Raw genomic sequence first — 24,746 nt, 5'->3', positions numbered from 1 at the left:
ATTTATCTTTGTTTTATAGTGTAGTAGTTCTTTTTATTCAGTTTAGTCACATGATTTCTCAATTTGCAATAGGTTTGCCAATCAGTTATACAGCCAGACCTATTTGCCATCTCTTTTGCCTCCCTCTTCATTATACCATTTTTAAATTCCTCATCAATCCACGTGGATTTAACAGTTTTTACAGTCATTTTTCTTAATGCTTATTAGTAACTGGGATAAGCAATTTCATAAATGTGTCAAGGGCAGCGTCTGGTGGCTCATCATTACACACCACGGACCAACGGATATTATTTCCATTGTTGGAATCGGCTAAACTTTGAGACATTAAAGAGACATTAAAGAAGTGATAGGAAGTGAAAGAGACTGGGTGTTATGTCAGAAGTTAATGGTTCTCTGAAGAAAGACAGATGGCTTCGGAATGTGTTGGGTGACGAGAGGAGAGCAAAGTGTGAAACAGAGGAAACAGATGGACATCTGTGGATTAGATGAAGGAGGGGTTGAGGTCAGGACAGATTCTCATCAGGGAGATAAAGGTGTGGTATCCTGTTACCCTCTTTACTCTCTTCCTGTGGAACCATAAGATGTAAGGATTGGAGAGAAGGAGGAGTGTCTTAAGTGGGATATATGGACAAATGTTGGGTTGTCTGAATTACAGCTGTACAGAACTTTTGGGAATAATTAAACTTGGTTAAAGCTTCTCTGGTGTCCGTGAGTTATTTACTGTGAAAAAAAAACATAACATCAACAACATAGGAATCACTACAAACAATTGTATGACCTCTTATATAGCACATTAGAACCAGCCTTTTGGAACTGTGGTTTTCCTAGACATGGCTACTATATTGTGATCCCTATATCTGATGGATCTGGAAACTGCTTTAAAACACATTTCTGCAGCATTAGTAAAGATATGATCAAAACATGTTGATGATTTCATTCTCTACTGTTTGTAACTACCCTGGTAGGTTGATTGATAACCTGAACAAGGTTGCAGGCACTGGTTATAGTTCAAAGCTTTCTCTTGAGTGGGCAGCCTGATCACAGCTTTCCTCCAGTATTAGTTAATTAATTAACAGTGTCTGGAGTTTAGTTTGCCTGTTCTACAGTCTTGTAAAGATAGGGGGGTTGACTGGGACAGGCAATGTAACATCCATAATGTTTTAAGGAAAAGTTTTTGTAAAACAAGCACCTTACATTGGATCATCTTGAAACTTTCTCTCCAAAACGAACTTTCATCAAGGTTTTATATGGTCTATTGGTTTCTCTCTTTTCATTGGCAGAATCTTTTTTCAGTGTTATGATATTCATAACATCCATATCCACCAGTCTATCTTCCTGTCAACTAACAGAACTCTGCTGGTTGTCCTGGTAACAGATACCAGTCAATCTTCCTGTCAACTAACAGAACTCTGCTGGTTGTCCTGGTAACAGCTACCAGTGGGCAGATCTATTTATTTGTTCAAACTAAACTACAGCACTTACTTTGATGAGCCAAATCTGATCCTTTCTTCTCTTCTCCTCCTCTCACAGTTCCACTCAGCCCCGTTGTTTTCCTGCAGTCCACCAGCAGCACAGACAACCTCTTCATACCCAGCAGTGAGGCGCTACCGGGAGAGGCACGACACAGGGACTTCGGGAGGGAGGAAGGGCTAGCGTTGTCCTTGTAACCAAAAAGAGGGGACACAGACACATATCATTATGGATGCTGATGCCACTGTTGTCATGAAGTGTCTTTACAGAAACCCAGCCCAGACCCCGATAGAGCAGGCTGTATGCTAGACCAGACCAAGCTGTACCATCTGGTGTTCTGATCTGGAGAGACTCTTCTCTGACTCGTCAGCATCAGGATGTTGTTGAGTCTCCCCAGAGGATCCACAATAGTCATGTCTCTCTCCTGTGTTAACGAGGACATCAAACAGATCGTAAACTTATGACCATCTATTGCAAGTCTTAGAGTCTTACAAGAGGCATGCATATGTCTAAAATGGCCACTTTCATCATGAGTTCCTAAAATGTTGTTTGTGATGCAAATGTAAAAGGGTCGTTCCACAAAATGGGTGACTTTTGCGTCCCTTTGATATTTTAAGTAGAAAATATGCACCAATATTGAATTTTAAAAGCCTGTTATATTAGATGAGGGGAACTTTAATATAGACCACATGGAGAATTCAATACATCTAATTGAAAAGTCCCAACAAAAAATGTACCAATGGCAGATCGAACCTTTAACAATTTATACAGTACTGAACAACATATTAAAATATAGAACTTCAGTAGAACGCCCCCACAGTCCAACAACTGCATAGTTTGTGTCCCTGTTTTTAAGACAGTACTCACTGGTGTTAATCGGATCTTCTGTCTCCTCCTCTTTCACTCCCAAAACGTCTTCCTCCTTCACCTTTATTGAGATAGCATCCTCTTCCTCTCTAAAAGGTTCTTTCTCTTCTTTCACTATAACAGCCTCCTCTTCCTCCTTTTTCATTCTGAAAGATTCTTTCTCCATACAGCAGACCCCCTCTTCATTAGCAAGGGAGGAGTAGTTTGGTGTGCTCATTGTCAGGGATGTTAGCTAGCTAGGTAGCATTAGCGACTAGCCTAGTGCTAGGCTCAGTATCAATCTTTAACAAGTTTGCAAATTGAACAAGCAAATTAGGTTAAAGTTAAGCAGTTGATACGTCAACCGAAATTTGTTTAAAACACTGGGATTAGCTAATGTACACAAACATGGTCTAAAACGTAAACCTTTCAGTTTTATGTTGGCTAGCAAGCTACCGAGGTGGTTGAAAGAGTATCCGCGTTGTTGTTCCTGAAGAAGCGTCCGGTCCAGTAAATTATACGTCACGCAAGAAGCAACACCTGAAAGACGCACTTCGCCATCTGCTGGCTGGAGTGGGTAACGCAGTTTGGTAACAATAGTTACTACACTTTTTGTATTGGAAAGAACGTCATAATAATTTAACAATAAGCTGATATATTTTCTCTTCCAAATAATACGTTCCTGTACACAGACGTAGAAGCTCAATATGAATATGTAGATGATTAATAAATACTTATATGAATAGGTAGTGTGTTATTAATACACATTTTCTGTTTATTTTTCACATTCGTTTTTATCTAGATGTGACCATACTATTCCCTTAAAGCCACGCTCTATAAGATACAAATCATCCTGTAAACAACAGAGCAAATGCATCACATGCAAATAGCACTTGATTATCTGTAGTGCTATACACTGAGTCTACAAAACATTAAGAACACCTGCTCCTTCCATGACTTAGACTGACCAGGTGAATCCAGGCTAAAGCTATGATCCCTTACTGATGTCACTAGTTAAATCCACTTCAATCCGTGTAGATGAAGGGGGGAAACAGGTTAAATAAGGATTTTTAAGCCTTGAGACATGATACATGGATTGTGCATGTGTGCCATTTAGAGAGTGAATGTGGAAGACAAAATATTTAAGTTACTTTGCACGGGGTATTGTAGTAGGTGCCAAGCGCATCGGTTTGTGTCAAGAACTGCAACGCTGCTGGGTTTTTCAGCTCAACAGTTTCCAATGTTTACCAAGAATGGTCCACCACCCAAACAGTGGTGGTCAGTGCCGTTTAAGATGAGGCAGGACGATTGGTTTTTTCATGAGCATGGCCTTAATTCTATTACAGCATATTGGATGACTGTCATTCATATTCCATTCACCCTGTTCAATGTAACAGCAATAGGTTTAGGCTACTACATGATACTAACATTTCCCCTATACCCATCATGAGGTAGCAATCTAGCCTGTGAATGAAAGTTTAGAATGTCTCGACCTGCACACAGGTCGAGAGCAAATTTTGCGGTGACAGACAGTGACACATGGACAGACAGTGACACATTCAATATCGCCTTGCACACTCTCGCCTGCATCTAGCTGAAATAGAGATATTACTGGACAAATTCAGGTATGTTTATCCTGGTTTTGTTCCGTTTAAGAAACATTTGTCAACAGAATCGGCGGAATGAATACACCCCTGATCATGCATAAACACAGTTCACTTTCTAACAGCCACGTTGTATTCCTTCTCTCCTCCTCTCACCTTTTCCCTTTGCTTCTGGACTTCAATGCACAACAGATCAGCTGTATGTGACCAGGCGAAAAAAACTTTCCAAGTCAAACCATAACTGCTACACACAGCCTACATCCTTGTCACCATATTAGCTAAAGTAATGTCATAGTCAACATAGCTAATAGAACTAACGCATTAGTAAACCTGCTACAATCATGCAGTAACATTACAGTGTACAGTCAGTAAGCAGTTTAGCACTTACATTGGTGGGTCCCAGTGGCAATAAATTAGTAAAGCCAAAAGCTTGCCTTGACTTGGAAGAGTTCCAGTGTTGTGTTTGATAGTCATAGCCAGCTAGCTAACATAGCATCCCTTTGTTTGAGCCAAGTGTTTGAGTAGGCTAAACTAGATAGCTGCATTTGCTAGCTAAGTAAGTGAAACTGAAAGTGGAAAATAAGTGACGAAATATCTCTCTCTCGCTTCTCCTTCATTTTGGAATAAAATAATTTGTTCAAAACTGTTCAACTATTGTCTTTTTCTCTCTCTTTGAGTCAACTACTCACCACATGTTATGCACTGCAGTGCTAGCTAGCTGTAGCTTATGCTTTCAGTACTAGATTCATTCTCTGATCCTTTCATTGGTTGGACATCATGTCAGTTCATGCTGCAAGAGCTCTGATAGGTTGGAGGACGTCCTCCGGAAGTTGTCATAATAATAATAAGTCTATGGAAGCCTTGAGGATCCTCCTAGGTTTTGTATTGAAGTCAATGTAACCAGAGGAGGATGCAAAGTAGTATGTTTTAATCAATTATTATTTGGTGATAAAAGTATACTAAATATAATTACATCGAAAACTGAAACTGACATACTCCATATTTAGTTCAAATAAATTGTTATTTGTCACATGCGCTGATTACAACAGGTGTAGTAGACCTTACCGGGAAATGCTGAATACAACCTTACTGTGAATTGCTTACTTTCAAGCCCTTAACCAACAATGCAGTTTTAAGAAAAATAAGAGTTAAGAAAAGATTTAGTAAATAAACGAAAGAAAAAAAAGTAACACAATAAAGAATACAGGAGGTACCTGTACAGAGTCAATGTGGAGGCTATATACAGGGGGTACCACTACAGAGTATATGTGGAGGCTATATACAGGGGGTACCAGTACAGAGTTAATGTGGAGGCTATATACAGGGGGTACCAGTACAGAGTCAATGTGGAGGCTATATACATGGGGTACCAGTACAGAGTCAATGTGGAGGCTATATACAGGGGGTACCAGTACAGAGTCAATGTGGAGGCTATATACAGGAGGCACCAGTACAGAGTCAATGTGGAGGCAATATACAGGAGGTACCTGTACAGAGTCAATGTGGAGGCTATATACTGGGGGTACCAGTACAGAGTCAATGTGGAGGCTATATACAGGGGGTACCGGTACAGAGTCAATGTGGAGGCTATATACAGGGGGTACCGGTACAGAGTCAATGTGGAGGCTATATACAGTGGGTACCGGTACAGAGTCAATGTGGAGGCTATATACAGGGGGTACCAGTACAGAGTCAATGTGGAGGCTATATACAGGGGGTAGCGGTACAGAGTCAATGTGGAGGCTATATACAGGCGGTGACAGGACAGTGTCAATGTGGAGGCTATATACATGGGGGACCAGTACAGAGTCAATGTGGGGGCTATATACAGGGGGTACCGGTACAGAGTCAATGTGTAGGCTATATACAGGGGGTACCGGTACAGAGTCAATGTGGAGGCTATATACAGGGGGTACCGGTACAGAGTCAATGTGGAGGCTATATACAGGGGGGACCAGTACAGAGTCAATGTGGAGGCTATATACATGGGGGACCAGTACAGAGTCAATGTGGGGGCTATATACAGGGGGTACCAGTACAGAGTCAATGTGGAGGCTGTATATAGGGGATAACGGTACAGAGTCAATGTGGAGGCTATATACAGGGGGTACCAGTACGGAGTCAATGTGGAGGCTATATACAGGGGGTACCAGTACAGAGTCAATGTGGAGGCTATATACAGGGGATAACGGTACAGAGACAATGTGGAGGCTATATACAGGGGGTACAGGTACAGAGTCAATGTGGAGGCTAAATACAGAGGGTACCAGTACAGAGTCAACGTGGAGGCTATATACAGGGGGTACCGGTACAGAGTCAATGTGGAGGCTATATACAGGAGGTACTGGTACAGAGTCAATGTGGAGGCTATATACAGGAGGTACCGGTACAGAGTCAGTGTGGAGGCTATATACAGGGGGTACCGGTACAGAGTCAATGTGGAGGCTATATACAGGGGGTACCAGTACAGAGTCAATGTGGAGGCTATATACAGGGGGTACCAGTACAGAGTTAATGTGGAGGCTATATACATGGGGTACCAGTACAGAGTTAATGTGGAGGCTATATACATGGGGTACCAGTACAGAGTTAATGTGGAGGCTATATACATGGGGTACCAGTACAGAGTTAATGTGGAGGCTATATACATGGGGTACCAGTACAGAGTCAATGTGGAGGCTATATACAGGGGGTACCAGTACAGAGTTAATGTGGAGGCTATATACATGGGGTACCAGTACAGAGTCAATGTGGAGGCTATATACAGGGGGTACCTGTACAGAGTCAATGTGGAGGCTATATACAGGAGGTACCTGTACAGAGTCAATGTGGAGGCTATATACTGGGGGTACCAGTACAGAGTCAATGTGGAGGCTATATACAGGAGGTACCAGTACAGAGTCAATGTGGAGGCTATATATAGGGGGTACCGGTACAGAGTCAATGTGGAGGCTATATACAGGGGGTACCGGTACAGAGTCAATGTGGAGGCTATATACAGGGGGTACCGGTACAGAGTCAATGTGGAGGCTATATACAGGGGGTACCAGTACAGAGTCAATGTGGAGGCTATATACAGGGGGTAGCGGTACAGAGTCAATGTGGAGGCTATATACATGGGGTACCAGTACAGAGTTAATGTGGAGCTATATACAGGGGGTACCGGTACAGAGTCAATGTGGAGGCTATATACAGGGGGTACCAGTACAGAGTCAATGTGGAGGCTATATACAGGGGGTACCGGTACAGAGTCAATGTGGAGGCTATATACAGGGGGTACCGGTACAGAGTCAATGTGGAGGCTATATACATGGGGGACCAGTACAGAGTCAATGTGGAGGCTATATACATGGGGGACCAGTACAGAGTCAATGTGGGGGCTATATACAGGGGGTACCAGTACAGAGTCAATGTGGAGGCTGTATATAGGGGATAACGGTACAGAGTCAATGTGGAGGCTATATACAGGGGGTACCAGTACGGAGTCAATGTGGAGGCTATATACAGGGGGTACCAGTACAGAGTCAATGTGGAGGCTATATACAGGGGATAACGGTACAGAGACAATGTGGAGGCTATATACAGGGGGTACAGGTACAGAGTCAATGTGGAGGCTAAATACAGAGGGTACCAGTACAGAGTCAACGTGGAGGCTATATACAGGGGGTACCGGTACAGAGTCAATGTAGAGGCTATATACAGGGGGGTACCGGTACAGAGTCAATGTGGAGGCTATATACAGGCGGTACCCGTACAGTGTCAATGTGGAGGCTATATACAGGGGGTACCGGTGCAGTGTCAATGTGGAGGCTATATACAGGGGGTACCGGTACAGAGTCAATGTGGAGGCTAAATACAGAGGGTACCTGTACAGAGTCAATGTGGAGGCTATATACAGGCGGTGACAGGACAGTGTCAATGTGGAGGCTATATACAGGGGGTGACAGGACAGTGTCAATGTGGAGGCTATATACAGGGGGTACCAGTACAGTCAATGTGGAGGCTGTATACAGGCGGTGACAGGACAGTGTCAATGTGGAGGCTATATACAGGGGGTACCGGTGCAGTGTCAATGTGGAGGCTATATACAGGAGGTACTGGTACAGAGTCAATGTGGAGGCTATATACAGGAGGTACCGGTACAGAGTCAGTGTGGAGGCTATATACAGGGGGTACCGGTACAGAGTGAATTTGGAGGCTATATACAGTGGGTACCAGTACAGAGTCAATGTGGAGGCTATATACAGGGGGTACCAGTACAGAGTCAATGTGGAGGCTATATACAGGGGATACCAATACAGAGTCAATGTGGAGGCTATATACATGGGGGACCAGTACAGAGTCAATGTGGGGGCTATATACAGGGGGTACCAGTACAGAGTCAATGTGGAGGCTGTATATAGGGGATAACGGTACAGAGTCAATGTGGAGGTTATATACAGGGGGTACCAGTACGGAGTCAATGTGGAGGCTATATACAGGGGGTACCAGTACAGAGTCAATGTGGAGGCTATATACAGGGGATAACGGTACAGAGACAATGTGGAGGCTATATACAGGGGGTACAGGTACAGAGTCAATGTGGAGGCTAAATACAGAGGGTACCAGTACAGAGTCAACGTGGAGGCTATATACAGGGGGTACCGGTACAGAGTCAATGTAGAGGCTATATACAGGGGGTACCGGTACAGAGTCAATGTGGAGGCTATATACAGGCGGTACCCGTACAGTGTCAATGTGGAGGCTATATACAGGGGGTACCGGTGCAGTGTCAATGTGGAGGCTATATACAGGGGGTACCGGTACAGAGTCAATGTGGAGGCTAAATACAGAGGGTACCTGTACAGAGTCAATGTGGAGGCTATATACAGGCGGTGACAGGACAGTGTCAATGTGGAGGCTATATACAGGGGGTGACAGGACAGTGTCAATGTGGAGGCTATATACAGGGGGTACCAGTACAGAGTCAATGTGGAGGCTATATACAGGGGATACCAATACAGAGTCAATGTGGAGGCTATATACAGGAGGTACCAGTACAGAGTTAATGTGGAGGCTATATACAGGAGGTACCAGTACAGAGTCAATGTGGAGGCTATATACAGGGGGTAACGGTACAGAGTCAATGTACTGAGGTACAGCTTAGGAGCAGGTGTTGAAATAAAAAACATACAGCTTTATACAGTTTGATTTAATGAGGCTTAATGACCAAAAGCACAATTATATTTTTGTAGAAAAACATGAGACAAGTGTACGAGCAGTATGCCTGTTCTCTCATGAACTTTAAGTAGCCTACATTTGATGTGATATATTCCTTTCGAGACAGGATTGTGTCACGGCACAGATCTGGGGAAGTGGACCAAAACATTTCTGCAGCATTGAAGGTCCCAAAGAACACAGTGGCCGCCATCATTCTTAAATGGAAAGTTTGGAAGTTTGGAACCACCAAGACTCTTCCTATTGCTGGCCGCCCGGCCAAACTGAACAATTGGGGGAGAAGGGCCTTGGCCAGGGAGGTTACCAAGAACCCGATGGTCCCTCTGACAGGGCTCAAGAGTTCCTCTGTGGAGATTGGAGAACCTTCCAGAAGGACAACCATCTCTGCACCACTCCACCAATTTGGCCTTTTTGGTAGAGTGGCCAGACGGAAGCCACTTCTCAGTAGCAGGGACTGGGAGACTAGTCAGGATCGAGGGAAAGATGAACGGAGCAAAGTACAGAGAGATAATTGATGAAAACCTGCTCAAGAGCACTCAGGACCTCAGACTGGGGCAAAGGTTCACCTTCCAACAGGAAAACAACCCTAAGCACACAGTAGAACAACATAGAAGTGGCTTTGGGAAAAGTCTCTGAATGTCCTTGAATGGCCCAGCCAGAACCCGGATTTGAACCCGATCGAACAACTCTGAAGAAATCCTGAAAATAGCTGCGCAGCGACGCTCTCCATCCAACCTGACAGATCTTGAGAGGATCTGCAGAGAAGAATGGGAGAAACTCCACAAATACAGGTGTGCCAAGATTGTAGTGTCATACCCAAGGCGGCTTGAGGCTGTAATCGCTGCCAAAGGTGCTTCAACAAAGCACTGAGTAAAGGTTCTGAATACTTATTTAAATGTGATATTTCAGTTTTAATTTTAAAATGCATTTGCAAACATTTCTAAAATCCTGTTTTTGCTTCGTCATTATAGGGTGGTGTTGTGCAGATTCATGAGGAAAACCTCCCAATTTAATCAATTTTAGAATATTCCAGTAAATTCAGGAAGTAAATTGAAAATTCCAATTCTCTTCTATGGTTTTCAATGAGGAAAATGTGGAATTTGGTTTACTTTCTGAATTGACTGGAATTGAAATGGAATTGACTCCAACCCTGGTTTTACTACAAAGCTGTCAACGTCATCATTTAGTCAATCGATGTTATAATGCATAACGCTCACAGATGTGCTTGTTCTCAATCAGAGTACATTTTCTAATTGAAAAAAACAGAATTAAACAAATAAAATGTATTATGCACCTGAGTATCTTCAACATGGACAATCTGGTTGATTCTCTGCTCAACAACACTGACTGTGAATCAATCTGGTTGATTCTCTGCTCAACAACACTGACTGTGAATCAATCTGGTTGATTCTCTGCTCAACAACACTGACTGTGAATCAATCTGGTTGATTCTCTGCTCGACAACACTGACTGTGAATCAATCTGGTTGATTCTCTGCTCAACAACACTGACTGTGAATCAATCTGGTTGATTCTCTGCTCAACAACACTGACTGTGAATCAATCTGGTTGATTCTCTGCTCAACAACACTGACTGTGAATCAATCTGGTTGATTCTCTGCTCAACAACACTGTCTGTGAATCAATCTGGTTGATTCTCTGCTCAACAACACTGACGGCGTCAAACTTGGATGTGTGTCCAGGCTGTCACTTCTGTCATCAGCTACTAACACCAGTGCTGCACCTTTGTCCTTGAGAGACTGGATGACGTCTTCCTGCTCCCTCTTCCATAGTGACAACACTGATGGCTCAACATGGGTTTCTGAGAGACTGGATGACGGCTTCCTGCTCCCTCTTCCATAGTGAGAACACTGATGGCTCAACATGGGTTTCTGAGAGACTGGATGACAGCTTCCTGCTCCCTCTTCCATAGTGGGAACACTGATGGCTCAACATGGGTTTCTGAGAGACTGGATGACAGCTTCCTGCTCCCTCTTCCATAGTGACAACACTGCTGGCTCAACATGGGCTTCCTGGTTATGAAAGAAAGTGTGGCGGTCAATGGTAGCCACTCCCATTGTGTGAAGCAGTTGTAGTCTTTGTTGGCAGGTATCCAGACACCAGAATGGCAGTAGAAAGGAGCCTGTTCCCCACATGCTTCCTCCCAATCATTGGCTGCCTCGACCACTCCCCCACCTGACCACAGGACCAGCACTGCTGTCTGATCTTCATTCCTACAGCCTTCATCACCGCCCCTGGAGTCTCTTCACTGTCTGATCTTCATTCCTACAGCCTTCATCACCGTCCCTGGAGTCTCTTCACCATCTGATCTTCATTCCTACAGCCTTCATCACCGTCCCTGGAGTCTCTTCACTGTCTGATCTTCATTCCTACAGCCTTCATCACTGCCCCTGGAGTCTCTTCACTGTCTGATCTTCATTCCTACAGCCTTCATCTCCGCCCCTGGAGTCTCTTCACTGTCTGATCTTCATTCCTATAGCCTTCATCACCGTCCCTGGAGTCTCTTCACTGTCTGATCTTCATTCCTACAGCCTTCACCTCCGCCCCTGGAGTCTCTTCACCGAGTAAGTAAAGATAGTATAAGAAACCGGTCCCATTCTACTTGTCTATTATCTTAATTTAGAAATAGTCATGTGTGACCTACTGATTTCCCCCACAATTTATTTTAAGGATTTAGAAATATAGAAATAGTAGAACGAGCAATGTCAGAGTCTGGAATATAAATATATACAGTTTGGTTCAAATATATATGATGGTGTGTCTAGACATTATGGACCTTATAGGAATATAAAAGGTGTGTACAGCAGTAGTTATATTGGATGAGCCTTGACTAGAATACAGGGTGAAGTACTGGGTGGTAGACGGCTAGTAACAGTGACTAAAGTTCAGGACAGGGTACTGGGCGGAGGCTGGCTAGAGGTGACTATTTAACAGTCTGATGACCTGGAGATAGACCACACATTAACCACACAATAAGTAGTGTGGTGGCAGCATCATGTTATGGGTATGCTTGTCACCGGCAGGGACTGGGGAGTTTGTCAGGATCAAAAGAAATATGAAAGGAGCAAAGTGTAGACTTTGTATAGTCACTGTACAGCCTTAACTGTGGAGTGACCTCATAAAATGGGATATCAGCCAACTCAGTGACAACCACAGAACACAACTATGTATAGTTTACACAAATATTAGCATCTTAGCTCTTATTGCAGGACTTTGACTGTGGTACATCACCTCCCCAGTCAACCTATTGTGTTCATTGAACATTCATATTGGACTGTAGCAGCTAGCTAACTGGCTACTGATCAACCTATTGTGTATTGAACATTCATATTGGACTGTAGCAGCTAGCTAACTGGCTACTGATCAACCTATTGTGTGTATTGATCATTCATATTGGACTGTAGCAGCTAGCTAACTGGCTACTGATCAACCTATTGTGTGTATTGAACATTCATATTGGACTGTAGCAGCACAGCTAACTGGCTACTGATCAACCTATTGTGTGTATTGAACATTCATATTGGACTGTAGCAGCACAGCTAACTGGCTACCGATCAACCTATTGTGTGTATTGAACATTCATATTGGACTGTAGCAGCTAGCTATCTGGCTACTGATCAACCTATTGTGTGTATTGAACATTCATATTGGACTGTAGCAGCTAGCTATCTGGCTACTGATCAACCTATTGTGTGTATTGAACATTCATATTGGACTGTAGCAGCTAGCTAACTGGCTACTGATCAACCTATTGTGTGTATTGAACATTCATATTGGACAGCCTTACCTATATAGTAGCACCACCACCCATCAGCCCATTCTCTTCTTGATGTCAAAGCTGCAGTGTATTGTTGCTATAGGAGTTTATGATTAATAATCATTCAAATTGTGAAAATAGAATGAATATTTTCATTCCCACAGCCTTCATCACCGTCCCTGGAGTGTCTTCGCTGCACATCAGACAAGTTCTGAAGAGTTCCAGAAGCTGTGATTGAAACACGATGTACTTCATCTCCTTGTTAGGAGCAGAGTTTCAGACTCTCTGAAATAATATTATTAGTGGCAATACATCAACAGCACAAAGTTAATATGTTACTATGTCCAGTAATGGCACCACCACCCATCAGCCCATTCTCTTCTTGATGTCAAAGCTGCAGTGTATTGTTGTTATAGAAGTTTATGATTAATAATCCTATTTATTTAAAGCCCAACTAAGATGTCACCATACTATTCCTTTAAAGCCCCTCTGTTAGATATAAATCATCAGAGTGGGAAACCAACTGACATGGAAACAATGGAGCAAATGGATCACTATCAGAGGGGTGTATTATGACATCATATAGAACTACTCAGACATTCCAAATATCACTTGATTATCAGAGGGGTGTATTATGACATCAGATAGAACTACTCAGACATTCCAAATATCACTTGATTATCAGAGGGATGTATTATGACATCAGATAGAACTACTCAGACATTCCAAATATCACTTGATTATCAGAGGAGTGTATTATGACATCATATAGAACTACTCAGACATTCCACATTCCAAATCATCCGTTCACCTACTCTGCATCTCACAAAGACATGTCGGTTGGAATTAAAAATCTCAAATTTGGACTAATTAGACCAAAGGACAGATGTCCACCAGTCTAATGTCCATTGCTCGTGTTTCTTTGCCCAAGCACGTTTCTTATTCTTAGTGGTGACCCTTTAGTGATTTCTTTGCAGCAATTCGACCATGAAGGCCTGATTCACGCAGTCTCCTCTGAACAGTTGATTTTGAGATGTGTCTCTTACTTGAACTCTGTGAAGCATTTATTTGGGCTGCAATTTCTGAGTCTGGTAATTCTAATGAACTTATCCTCTGCAGCAGAAGTAACTCTGGGTCTTCCTTTCCTGTGGCGGTCCTCATGAGAGCCAGTTTCATCATAGCGCTTGATGGTTTTTGCGACTGTACTTGAAAAAACGTTCAAAGTTCTTGACAATGAAACGGATTGACTGACTTCATGTCTTAAAGTAATGATGGACTGTCGTTTCTCTTTGCTTATTTGAGCTGTTCTTGCCATAATATTGACTTAACCTTTTAACAAATAGGGCTATCTTCTGTATACCACCCCTACCGTGTCACATCACAACCGATTGGCTCAAACGCATTAAGAACGAAAGAAGGACTACTGTCCCACAATGTATTGGGCATTCTCCTGTCCTATGTCCTACTGTTCAGAGGCCTACATCTTTCGTATGTCCTACTGTTCAACAGCCTACATCCTTACCTTCTGTGTGGTTCATCTCATGTCTTCTCAGGTTACCTAACTCCTTAAAACTCTTTTCACACTGGGAGCAATGGTAAGGCTTCTCCCCTGTGTGTATTCTCTCATGTGTTTTCAGGTTACATAACTGGGTAAAACTTTTTCCACACTGGGAGCAGTGGTAAGGCTTCTCCCCTGTGTGTATTCTCTCATGTCTTTTCAGGCCACTTAAGTGGTTACAACCCTTTCCACACTGGGAGCAGTGGTACGGCTTTTCTCCTGTATGTATTGTCTCATGAATCTTCAGGCCCCCTAACCTTGTAAAACTCTTTGCACACTGTGAGCAGTGGTATGGCTTCACAGCTGGGTGTATTCTCTCATGTTGGATCAGGTGTCCTTTCTGGTTAAAACTCCCTGTGTGTATTCTCTCATGTTTTTTCAGGTATCCTCTCTGGTTATAGCTCTTTCCACACTGGGAGCAGTGGTAAGGCTTCTCCCCTGTGTGTATTCTCTCGTGTTGTTTCAGGTATCCTTTGTGGTTAAAATTCTTTCCACACTGGGCGCAGTGGTAAGGCTTTTCTCCTGTATGTATTCTCTCATGTTGTTTCAGGTCCCGTAACTGTTTAAAACCCTTTCCACAGTGGGAGCAGTGGTGTCCTCTTGCTGGTTTGGACGTCTCTGGCTCTGGTTCCTCGGAGTCTGGTCTTTCTCCTGCCAAAAACAGAGTGTTTATTTAAATTGAGACCTGAATGAAACCTCCACATGATAAAACAGCCTTGCTACAAGGGTAAATCAGATCTCTCAATAACCTGAGGCCAGTTTTAACAATCTTGGTGTGATTTTAAAACAAATGTAGAGCTTCCTGGTAATTACTGATATGTTTACATTACTTATTTTATTCATCCTGTTTTACAAGTCAGAAAACAAAAAATAAACAGTTCTCGGACACTCAAGACAGACATCGCTGGAATCCAGTCGAGCAGGTGGTTCTAAATATATAACCTTCATAGCTGTATGATACAGAATCCGACCTACACACTTCCTTGAACCAAAAATAAGTAAAGTAATTTTGCGTGGAAGTCCAAAACTAGTTTTTATGTCGAAGACACAAAGCACATCAGTAACATCTCCCCGTTGTTGAAAGGGTTCGAAACGCTATTTAAAAGGTCCAATTTATTTAGACGTTCACAAATGTTAAACATTTTTACTAAACGCTGATGTCGTGAACTTTTTGGGTAAAGTAAAAAATAGGGTGACATTTTTTGGGTAGATGTTCCTAAAACTGATAGTAACTATATATAAACTCAGCAAAAAAAAAAAACGTCCTCTCACTGTCAACTGCGTTTATTTTCAGCAAACGTGTTCATACAAATATTTACACAAGATTCAACAACAGACATAAACTGAACACGTTTCACAGACATGTGACTAACAGAAATTGAATAATGTGCCCCTGAACAAAGGGGGGTTCAAAATCAAAAGTCAGTATCTGGTGTGGCCACCAGCTGCATTAAGTACTGCAGTGCATCTCCTCCTCATGGACTGCACCAGATTTGCCAGTGCTTGTTGTGAGATGTTACCCCACTCTTCCACCAAGGCACCTGCAAGTTTCCGGACATTTCTGGGGGGGAATGGCCCTAGCCCTCACCCTCCGATCCAACAGGTTCCAGACGTGCTCAATGGGATTGAGATCCGGGCTCTTTGCTGGCCATGGCAGAACACTGGCATTCCTGTCTTGCAGGAAATCATGCACAGAACGAGCAGTATGGCTGGTGGCATTGTCATGCTGGAGGGTCGTGTCAGGATGAGCCTCCAGGAAGGGTACCACATGAGGGAGGAGGATGTCTTCCCTGTAACGCACAGCGTTGAGATTGTCTGCAATGACAACAAGCTCAGTCCGATGATGCTGTGACACCGCCCCAGACCCTCCACCTCCAAATCGATCCCAATCCAGAGTATAGGCCTCAGTGTAACGCTCATTCCTTCGACGATAAACGCGAATCCGACCATCACCCCTGGTGAGACAAAACCGCGACTCGGCAGTGAAGCGCACTTTTTGCCAGTCCAGTCTGGTCCAGCGACGGTGGGTCTGTGCCCATAGGCAACGTTGTTGCCGGTGATGTCTGGTGACGACCTGCCTTATAACAGGCCTACAAGCCCTCAGTCCACTCTCTCTTTGTCCTCAATAGGCTGTCTGAGCACTGATGGAGGGATTGTGCGTTCCTGGTGTAACTCGGGCAGTTGTTGCCATCCTGTACCTGTCCCGCAGGTGTGATGTTCGGATGTACCGATCCTGTGCAGGTGTTGTTACACGTGGTCTGCCACTGCGAGGACGATCAGCTGTCCGTCCTGTCTCCCTGAAGCTCTGTCTTAGGCGTCTCACAGTCCAGACATTGCAATGTATTGCCCTGGCCACATCTGCAGTCCTCATGCCTCCTTGCAGCATGCCTAAGGCACATTCACACAGATGAGCAGGGACCCTGGGCATCTTTCTTTTGGTGTTTTTCAGAGTCAGTAGAAAGGCCTCTTTCGAGTCCTAAGTTTCATTAACTGTAACTTTAATTGCCTACCGTCTGCAAGCTGTTTGTGTCTTAACGACCGTTCCACAGGTGCATGTTCATTAATTGTTTATGATTCATTGAACAAGCATGGGAAACAGTGTTTAAACCCTTTACAATGAAGATCTGTGAAGTTATTTTGGATTTTTACGAATGATCTTTGAAAGACAGGGTCCTGAAAAAGGGACGTATTTTTGTTGCTGAGTTTAGTAAGTCTATATATAGCCATATTTTAAAGTCTGAAAAGGCTTGTTCATTCACATGGTCATGAAATCACATGTATCTAAAACTGATACTTTAATGAACAAAAATATAAATGCAACATCTAAAGTGTTGGTCCGATGTTTCACGAGCTGAAATAAAAGATCCCAGAATTTTTACATATGTACAAAAAGCTTATTTCTCTAAAATTGGGCATTATCATTACACAGGTGCACCTTGTGCTGGGGACAATAAAAGGCCACCCTAAAATGTGCAGTTTTGCCACACAACACAATGCCACAGATGTCTCAGAGGGACTGCAGAAATGTCCACTGGAGCTGTTGCCAGGGAATTTAATGTACAGTACCAGTCAAAAGTTTGGACACGCCTACTCATTCAAGGGTTTTTCTTTATTTTTACTATTTTCTACATTGTAGAATAACAGTAAAGACATCAAAGCTATGAAAAAACATAAGGAATCATGTAACCAAAAAAGTGTTAAACAAATCCAAATATATTTTACAACTTATTGTGGGAAGCTTGTGGAAGGCTACCAAAAACGTTTGACCCAAGTTAAACAATTTTAAAGGCAATGCTACCAAATACTAATTGAGTGTATGTAAACTTCTGACCCACTGGGAATGTGGTGAAAGAAATAGAAACTGAAATAAATCATTCTCTCAACTATTATTCTGACATTTCACATTCTTAAAATAAAGTGGCTAACTGACCTAAAACAGGGAATTTTTACTAGGATTAAATGTCAGGAATTGTGAAAAACTGAGTTTAAATGTATTTGGCTAAGGTGTATGTAAACTTCCGACTTCAACTGTAGATGAAAACTCTCTTGGTAGATGGTGTGGTCTACAGCTTATCATGAGATACTATAACTCAGGCGAACAAAACCTTGAGACTTCCTGAGATATTGTGCACCAGCTGTTGTTCACAAATATACATAGACCGTCACCCCTTGTCTTACCAGAGGCTACTGTTCTATCCTGCTGATACAGTGTTATGTCATCGTTCAGCCACGACTCGGTGGAACATATTACAGTTTTTAATGTCCCGTTGGTAGGATATAAGTGATCATAGTTTGTCTATTTTATTATCCAATGATTGTACGTTGGCTAATAGTACCGATGGTAAAGGCAGATTACCCACTCGTCCCCGGATCCTTACAAGGCACCCCGACCTCTGTCCGCGATATCTCCGTCTCTTTCTCTTGCGAATGACGGGGATGAGGGCCTTGTCGGGTGTCTGGAGTAAATCCCTCTCGTACGACTCATTAAAAAGAAAAATTCTTCCCCCAGTTCAAGGTGAGAAATCGCTGTTCTGATGTTCTGATGTTCTGTTCTGGTGTTCTGTTCTGATGTCCAGAAGCTCTTTCCGGTCATAAGAGACGGTAGCAGTAACATTATGGACATAATAAGGTACAAACAACGTGAAAAAACAAACTAAATAGCACGGTTGATTAGCAGCCCATAAAACGGCAGCCATCATCTCTGACGCCATTCTCTTTTATTATGTAATAGATCATATGGGTTGAAAGGTGTTTTATTAGACTTTTATTATGTAATAGATCATATGGGTTGAAAAGTGTTTTATTAGACTTTTATTATGTAATAGATCATATGGGTTGAAAGGTGTTTTATTAGACTTTTATTATGTAATAGATCATATGGTTTGAGTAGTGTTTTATTAGACTTTTATTATGTAATAGATCATATGGGTTGAAAGGTGTTTTATTAGACTTTTATTATGTAATAGATCATATGGGTTGAAAAGTGTTTTATTAGACTTTTATTATGTAATAGATCATATGGGTTGAAAGGTGTTTATTATGTAATAGATCATATGGGTTGAAAAGTGTTTTATTAGACTTTTATTATGTAATAGATCATATGGGTTGAAAAGTGTATTATTAGACTTTTATTATGTAATAGATCATATGGGTTGAAAAGTGTTTTATTAGACTTTTATTATGTAATAGATCATATGGGTTGAAAAGTGTTTTATTAGACTTTTATTATGTAATAGATCATATGGGTTGAAAAGTGTTTTATTAGACTTTTATTATGTAAAAGATCATATGGGTTGAAAGGTGTTTTATTAGACTTTTATTCTGTAATAGATCATATGGGTTGAAAGGTGTTTTTTTCTCAAGGTGAAAGACAAAGGCCAATAGCTTTAATAAAACAAATTTGTCCACACACTTTGTGGATTTCTGAATCATGAATTAACTGGCAAAGCAGAAAAGCGACGGCCGCATCCAGAAACGTCACAAGTCCCATTTTTGCAGCTGTTTCAGTACAACACTACAGGGAGAGAGAGGACAAACTCCACTGGACTAGTTTCATAGTATGGAATCACTTAGGAGTTTCTGGATGTTGGGTAAACTTCTCCTTTAAAGCATCATTGAGAAATAATTAATTAAAGTTGGAACATTTGTAGACTAGCGGTTAAGAGTGTTGGGCCAGTAACTGAAATGTCTACGGTTCGAAATCCCCACGCCGGCAAGTAGGAAAAATCTGCCGGTCTGCCCTTGAGCAAGGCAAATAACCCCGACAACAAGTGGTCCCCTGGGCGCCGATGACTTGGACGTCGATTAAGGCAGTCTCCAGCACCTCCCTGATTCAGAGGGGTTCAGTCTCCAGCACCTCCCTGATTCAGAGGGGTTCAGTCTCCAGCACCTCCCTGATTCAGAGGGGTTCAATGAGGAAGACACGTTTAGGGTGAATGGATTCAGTTGTACAACTGACTAGGTATCCCCTTTCCCTTCCCTTTTAATCATTAGACTCCATAATGTTTAAACATCAGATGCTACAGGCCTTCAACAATGGGTGTCATGAAGCATTACCACCTTTTCTGTAATACGAGTAGTATTTTGATTTAATTCAAACAATTCTGACATGAATTTATGAATATTGAAAAATATGAATATTGAAAATATAAATGTTTAGATAAGTATTCAGAACCTTTGCTATGAGACTCGAAATTCAGCTCAGGTGCATCCTGTTTCCATTGATCATCCTTGAGATGTTTCTACAACTTTTCATACAATCGAATAGAATCCACAGATTGCGAGTTCAAGATAACTACTTTACTAAGAATGATATAGTATATATGGGATATTAGTAATTGACATACCCGTTCTCTCCAGATTCTCCCAACAATACTATTTATAGGTTTCCTGAACCTGAGAACAGAAACAGGCAATACCAAAATAAATGATCTAATGACTCTGCCTCCTCACAGCAAAATCTGCAGAGCTGGGAAGATTGTATGTATGTATGTATGATTGTATGATATATATATAACATTCTGTTGGTTGCAATAATTTTGTATAGTATTTTAAATTGAAAAATTTGAAAGTTTTGAATCCAGCGTTGTTTTGCGTATCAATTCATAAACAATGTGCCTTGAATTTGGGTACATCGAAAATCTCTTCCCAACTATTTTGCAATTTATATGGCACAGCTGTCAGTTTTTTGGTCCTGAAATGAAATTGGTATTTCCTTTTATTTATCATACTTTTCTTTAACCATTTATGTTCTTTAATACAGAGGCCGACATACAAAGCTCCTTACTTTTTTCCCATTTTTGTGGTAATGCTGCAATTAGTTGAAAGCCGACATTTCCATATGTCTGTGTTAGCTGTATGTGTGGTATAACTCCACCAGTCCTATTTATGATATCATTCACTAAAATTATACCTTTTTTTTAATTTAAATTTCTTCGAAAAATACGTTTTTTTAAATCAATTAGTATATTTGAGTTTAACCACAATATTTGTTGTACCATGACTATATCCAACCCAACTCCATGTGTTGCCACTATCATGTATCCTACCATGACTATATCCAACCCAACTCCATGTGTTGCCACTATCATGTATCCTACCATGACTATATCAAACCCAACTCCATGTGTTGCCACTATCATGTATCCTACCATGACTATATCCAACCCCATGTGTTGCCACTATCATGTATCCTACCATTACTATATCCAACCCAACTCCATGTGTTGCCACTATCATGTATCCTACCATGACTATATCCAACCCTACTCCATGTGTTGCCACTATCATGTATCCTACCATGACTATATCAAACCCAACTCCATGTGTTGCCACTATCATGTATCCTACCATGACTATATCAAACCCAGCTCCATGTGTTGCCACTATCATGTATCCTACCATGACTATATCCAACCCTACTCCATGTGTTGCCACTATCATGTATCCTACCATGACTATATCCAACCCAGCTCCATGTGTTGCCACTATCATGTATCCTACCATGACTATATCTAACCCTACTCCATGTGTTTCCACTATCATGTATCCTACCATGACTATATCCCAACTCCATGTGTTGCCACTATCATGTATCCTACCATGACTATATCCAACCCAACTCCATGTGTTGCCACTATCATGTATCCTACCATGACTATATCCAACTCCATGTGTTGCAACTATCATGTATCCTACCATGACTATATCCAACCCTACTCCATGTGTTTCCACTATCATGTATCCTACCATGACTATATCCAACCCTACTCCATGTGTTTCCACTATAATGTATCCTACCATGACTATATCCAACCCAACTCCATGTGTTACCACTATCATGTATCCTACCATGACTATATCCAACCCAACTCCATGTGTTGCCACTATCATGTATCCTACCATGACTATATCCAACCCAACTCCATGTGTTGCCACTATCATGTATCCTACCATGACTATATCCAACCCAACTCCATGTGTTGCCACTATCATGTATCCTACCATGACTATATCCAACCCAACTCCATGTGTTGCCACTATCATGTATCCTACCATGACTATATCCAACCCAACTCCATGTGTTACCACTATCATGTATCCTACCATGACTATATCCAACCCAACTCCATGTGTTGCCACTATCATGTATCCTACCATGACTATATCCAACCCAACTCCATGTGTTACCACTATCATGTATCCTACCATGACTATATCCAACCCAACTCCATGTGTTGCCACTATCATGTATCCTACCATGACTATATCCAACCCAACTCCATGTGTTGCCACTATCATGTATCCTACCATGACTATATCCAACCCAACTCCATGTGTTGCCACTATCATGTATCCTACCATGACTATATCCAACCCAACTCCATGTGTTGCCACTATCATGTATCCTACCATGACTATATCAAACCCTACTCCATGTGTTGTCACTATCATGTATCCTACCATGACTATATCCAACCCAACTCCATGTGTTGCCACTATCATGTATCCTACCATGACTATATCCAACTCCATGTGTTGCCACTATCATGTATCCTACCATGACTATATCCAACCCTACTCCATGTGTTTCCACTATCATGTAATCTACCATGACTATATCCAACCCAACTCCATGTGTTGCCACTATCATGTATCCTACCATGACTATATCCAACCCTACTCCATGTGTTGCCACTATCATGTATCATACCATGACTATATCCAACCCAACTCCATGTATCCTACCATGACTATATCCAACCCAACTCCATGTGTTGCCACTATCATGTATCCTACCATGACTATATCAAACCCTACTCCATGTGTTGCCACTATCATGTATCCTACCATGACTATATCCAACCCAACTCCATGTGTTGCCACTATCATGTATCCTACCATGACTATATCTAACCCTACTCCATGTGTTTCCACTATCATGTATCCTACCATGACTATATCCCAACTCCATGTGTTGCCACTATCATGTATCCTACCATGACTATATCCAACCCAACTCCATGTGTTGCCACTATCATGTATCCTACCATGACTATATCCAACTCCATGTGTTGCAACTATCATGTATCCTACCATGACTATATCCAACCCTACTCCATGTGTTTCCACTATCATGTATCCTACCATGACTATATCCAACCCTACTCCATGTGTTTCCACTATAATGTATCCTACCATGACTATATCCAACCCAACTCCATGTGTTACCACTATCATGTATCCTACCATGACTATATCCAACCCAACTCCATGTGTTGCCACTATCATGTATCCTACCATGACTATATCCAACCCAACTCCATGTGTTGCCACTATCATGTATCCTACCATGACTATATCCAACCCAACTCCATGTGTTGCCACTATCATGTATCCTACCATGACTATATCCAACCCAACTCCATGTGTTGCCACTATCATGTATCCTACCATGACTATATCCAACCCAACTCCATGTGTTACCACTATCATGTATCCTACCATGACTATATCCAACCCAACTCCATGTGTTGCCACTATCATGTATCCTACCATGACTATATCCAACCCAACTCCATGTGTTACCACTATCATGTATCCTACCATGACTATATCCAACCCAACTCCATGTGTTGCCACTATCATGTATCCTACCATGACTATATCCAACCCAACTCCATGTGTTGCCACTATCATGTATCCTACCATGACTATATCCAACCCAACTCCATGTGTTGCCACTATCATGTATCCTACCATGACTATATCCAACCCAACTCCATGTGTTGCCACTATCATGTATCCTACCATGACTATATCAAACCCTACTCCATGTGTTGTCACTATCATGTATCCTACCATGACTATATCCAACCCAACTCCATGTGTTGCCACTATCATGTATCCTACCATGACTATATCCAACTCCATGTGTTGCCACTATCATGTATCCTACCATGACTATATCCAACCCTACTCCATGTGTTTCCACTATCATGTAATCTACCATGACTATATCCAACCCAACTCCATGTGTTGCCACTATCATGTATCCTACCATGACTATATCCAACCCTACTCCATGTGTTGCCACTATCATGTATCATACCATGACTATATCCAACCCAACTCCATGTATCCTACCATGACTATATCCAACCCAACTCCATGTGTTGCCACTATCATGTATCCTACCATGACTATATCAAACCCTACTCCATGTGTTGCCACTATCATGTATCCTACCATGACTATATCCAACCCAACTCCATGTGTTGCCACTATCATGTATCCTACCATGACTATATCAAACCCTACTCCATGTGTTGCCACTATCATGTATCCTACCATGACTATATCCAACCCAACTCCATGTGTTGCCACTATCATGTATCCTACCATGACTATATCCAACCCTACTCCATGTGTTGTCACTATCATGTATCCTACCATGACTATATCAAACCCTAATCCATGTGTTGCCACTATCATGTATCCTACCATGACTATATCCAACCCAACTCCATGTGTTGCCACTATCATGTATCCTACCATCACTATATCCAACCCAACTCCATGTTCTGCCACTATCATGTATCCTACCATGACTATATCCAACCCAACTCCATGTGTTGCTACTATCATGTATCCTACCATTACTATATCCAACCCAGCTCCATGTGTTGCCACTATCATGTATCCTACCATGACTATATCTAACCCTACTCCATGTGTTTCCACTATCATGTATCCTACCATGACTATATCCACCC

At 42.0% G+C, this 24,746-nt stretch overlaps 1 protein-coding gene across 1 annotated transcript in view; it reads right to left on the bottom strand.

Moving 5' to 3' along the window:
* Positions 1–14,416: 14,416 nt before the first annotated feature.
* The window catches only part of LOC120039789 (zinc finger protein 850-like), a 62,811-nt gene continuing 52,481 nt past the window's right edge, over positions 14,417–24,746 (bottom strand). Inside the window, exon 5 of the mRNA XM_038985168.1 lies at positions 14,417–14,729. Coding sequence (XP_038841096.1) covers positions 14,417–14,729 — 313 coding nt within the window. The remainder of the gene's footprint in view (positions 14,730–24,746) is intronic.

The sequence above is a fragment of the Salvelinus namaycush genome, unplaced genomic scaffold (assembly GCF_016432855.1).
Source record: "Salvelinus namaycush isolate Seneca unplaced genomic scaffold, SaNama_1.0 Scaffold3, whole genome shotgun sequence".
In the NCBI taxonomy this organism is placed as follows: domain Eukaryota; kingdom Metazoa; phylum Chordata; class Actinopteri; order Salmoniformes; family Salmonidae; genus Salvelinus; species Salvelinus namaycush.
The sequence above is the reverse complement of the archived record's forward strand: the minus strand, read 5'-3'. Positions and strand labels throughout refer to the sequence as shown.